General features: G+C 42.8%; 1 protein-coding gene across 1 annotated transcript; it reads left to right on the top strand.

The window, feature by feature from the left end:
* The first annotated feature begins 404 nt into the window (after positions 1–404).
* Positions 405–944, top strand: LOC138889658 (uncharacterized). Its single transcript, XM_070172991.1, has one exon. It carries the CDS (start codon positions 405–407, stop codon positions 942–944), a length of 540 nt encoding a protein of 179 aa, XP_070029092.1.
* The last annotated feature ends 2,079 nt before the right edge of the window (positions 945–3,023 follow it).

The raw sequence follows: 3,023 nt of genomic DNA, 5'->3' as shown, positions 1-3,023 counted from the left end.
AACAAAATTCCTTATTCAAAATTTCTGTTCGCGGACTGTAAAACAGAGTCAATCTTTTCCTCGATTCGGAATTTGTACCGGTGACTTGGGACACCATAAAATTATCCCAAGTAGCGACTCTGAATCTCTAATAAATAAATCCCGTTTTGATTGTCACTTAAATTGGAAAAACTCCCTTATACCCTTCCAAGGTGTAGGAAAAAGGAGGTGTGACAGCAGCCATCATTCATGCATTGATGATTTGGAGGCACTATCTCTATGGTATGTCTTGTGAGGTATTTACAGATCATGGTAGTCTCTAGCAATAGTTAAAACAAAAGGATCCAAATTTGAGACAATGGAGATGGTTAGAGCTGCTAAAGGACTATGATATTACTATTCTGTATCATCTCGGGAAGGCCAATATGGTGGTCGACACATTGAGTAGAAAGGTTGTGAGTATGGGTAGCCTTGCATTTACTCATGTTGGTGAGAGACCGTTTGTAGTTGATGTTAGGGCATTAGCAAAGCAGTTCGTGAGATTAGATGTTTCAGAGCCTAGGTGGGTTCTAACTTGTGTTGTTTCTCGGTCTTCCTTACTTAATCGCATCAGAAAGTGCCAATATGACGATCCCCATTTGCCTGTCCTTAAGGACATGGTTCGGCATAGTGATGCCAAGGATGTTACTATTGAGGATTATGGGGTGTTAAGGATGCAGGGTCGGATTTGTGTGCCTAATGAAGACTGGCTACATGAGTTGATTCTTAAGGAGGCCTACGGTTTGGGGTATTCCATTTATTCGGGTGCCAGGAATATGTACTTGAGTCAGCACTATTGGTGGAGGAGGATGAAGAAGGATATAGTGGGGTTTGTAGCTTGGTGCCTAAACTGCCAGCAGGTGAAGTATGAGCATCAGAGCCGGGGCAAATTGCTTAAGAGGCTTGAGATTCCTGAGTGGAAATAGCAGCGTATCACCATGGATTTTGTATTTGGACTTCCATGGACTTCGAGGAAGTTTGATGATATTTGGGTGATTGCGGATCGGTTGACCAAGTGTGCACATTTCATTCCAGTTGTAACTACTTATTCTTTGTTGCGGTTAGCTGAGATACACATCGGTGAGATTGTTCGCCTTCACGATGTGCCGGTGTCCATCATTATAGATCAGTTTACATCGCAAGTTTTGAGAGCTGTGCAGTGTGAGTTGGTTACATAGCTTGAGTTTAGTATAGGATTTCACCCTCAGACGGATGGGCAGTCTGAGTGCACTATTCAGATATTAGAGGATATGCTACACGCTTGTGTCATAAATTTGGGGGGTTCCTGGTATCAGTTTCTACCACTCCTAGAGTTTTCCTGCAACAATAGCTACCAATCGAGCATTCATATGGCTCCGTATGAGGCTTTGTATGGGAGATGGTGTCGGTCTCCAGTGGATAGGTTTGAGCCAGGTGAGGCTAGGCTATTGGGTACTGACTTGGTCCAAGATGCTTTGAACAAGGTTAAATTGATTCAAGATCAACTTCGCATAGTGCACTCTAGACATAAGAGTTAAGCCGGCCAGAAGGTTTGCGATATTGCTTACATGGTTGGGGAGAAGGTACTGCTCAAGGTTTCACCCATGAAGGGTGCTATGAGATTTGGGGAGAAGGGCAAGTTGAGCCCTCGGTATATTGGGCCGTTTGAGGTGCTTCAGAGGATTAAAGAGGTAGCTTACAAGCTTGTCTTGCCGCCTAGTGATAGGTGGGGATTTTGACTACTTATTAACGCCTTTTTTACTTTCATTTTAGTCCAAAAGTTCTTAATTGTATTCCCAAAAACTGACGAAATGTGCTTAAATGCAGGAGCATTTGGAAATAAGCCAAAAGATGAAATTCAACTTAAAAAAGATAAAAATGAACTCAAGGACAAAAAGCAGGCAAAAGGCTAAATGTGCGGACCGCGGAATTTCTTCTGCAGTTGCAAAATACAAAGAGAAACCAAGAGAGGTCTAATGCAATGTGCAGACCGCACAATTATTGTGCGTCCGCAGAAGACATCAAAGAGTTCAAGTTCAGAGAAGTCCTAGTTCAAGCTTCAAGGATATGTGGACCGCACATTTATTGTGTGGTCGCAGAAAGGGCATGTGTGTTCGCACTTGTTACCTTGAAAATGGTAATTATAATTAGATTTGATTTTGTGGTTCTAAAAATATGTGATTACCAGAACCAATCCCCGTGGATGTGGGCTCACTCAATGCCCAACACGTCGATATAAGCTTCCACACTAATGGGAGTATACGCCAATAAAACCAACATGAAGTTCGGAAAACTCCAGCCCAGGAGAAAAGAGAGGAAGACGGAAGGACCGGAACGGGAAAACCTCAGCACATCATTCATATGATCATTGGGGGGACCAACATTTCTCAAGGACCCGTGATCAAGCGGACAAAAGTTTCCGCTGCAAGAGATGGGCAAATTCGGGGCGGCGTGCCCGAGGACATCCTTGCATTTAGGGAAAAGAAATTTGAGACCCTCAGGGTTTCGCAGTGGTACAGTGGCGCCTGGAACACCTACACCATTCCCTCCATGGTCCTCAGGACCGTTGTTTTCAGGTGCATTCACTGAGTCAAACATTTTGACCTGAAATCAAAGATTCTTGGACAAGGAAAAGGGTGAAGAATAACTTGTATTTTTAGTAAACCAGCACCAAAACGATCACTATTATTTTTAGCACCACGGTGGGCACCAAATTGTTTATCTTGAAAATGGTAATTGCAATTAGATTTGATTTTGTGGTTCTAAAAATACGTGATTTACTTTTATGCTAGTTGATAGGCAATAGATGCTAAGTATGATCTTGGAAATGAGATAAGAGCTTGGGAATAGCAGGTTATGCAAACCAAATAGCCGTGAATCGGGGTCTCGAACTGGCCTAGGCCGAGCCTCGAGGTCGAGCTAAAGCGCCTGATTTGGGGCGGTCGATGAAGGACTAACAATTCTAAGAGCTTCAATAACAACTCTTCATGATAAATGATGAGTAATAAATTAAGAACAATCAATTA

This window comes from Nicotiana sylvestris, chromosome 4 (genome assembly GCF_000393655.2).
Source record: "Nicotiana sylvestris chromosome 4, ASM39365v2, whole genome shotgun sequence".
Taxonomy (NCBI): Eukaryota; Viridiplantae; Streptophyta; class Magnoliopsida; order Solanales; family Solanaceae; genus Nicotiana; species Nicotiana sylvestris.
Note: the sequence above shows the minus strand (reverse complement) of the source record. Positions and strands in the feature narration are given on the sequence as shown.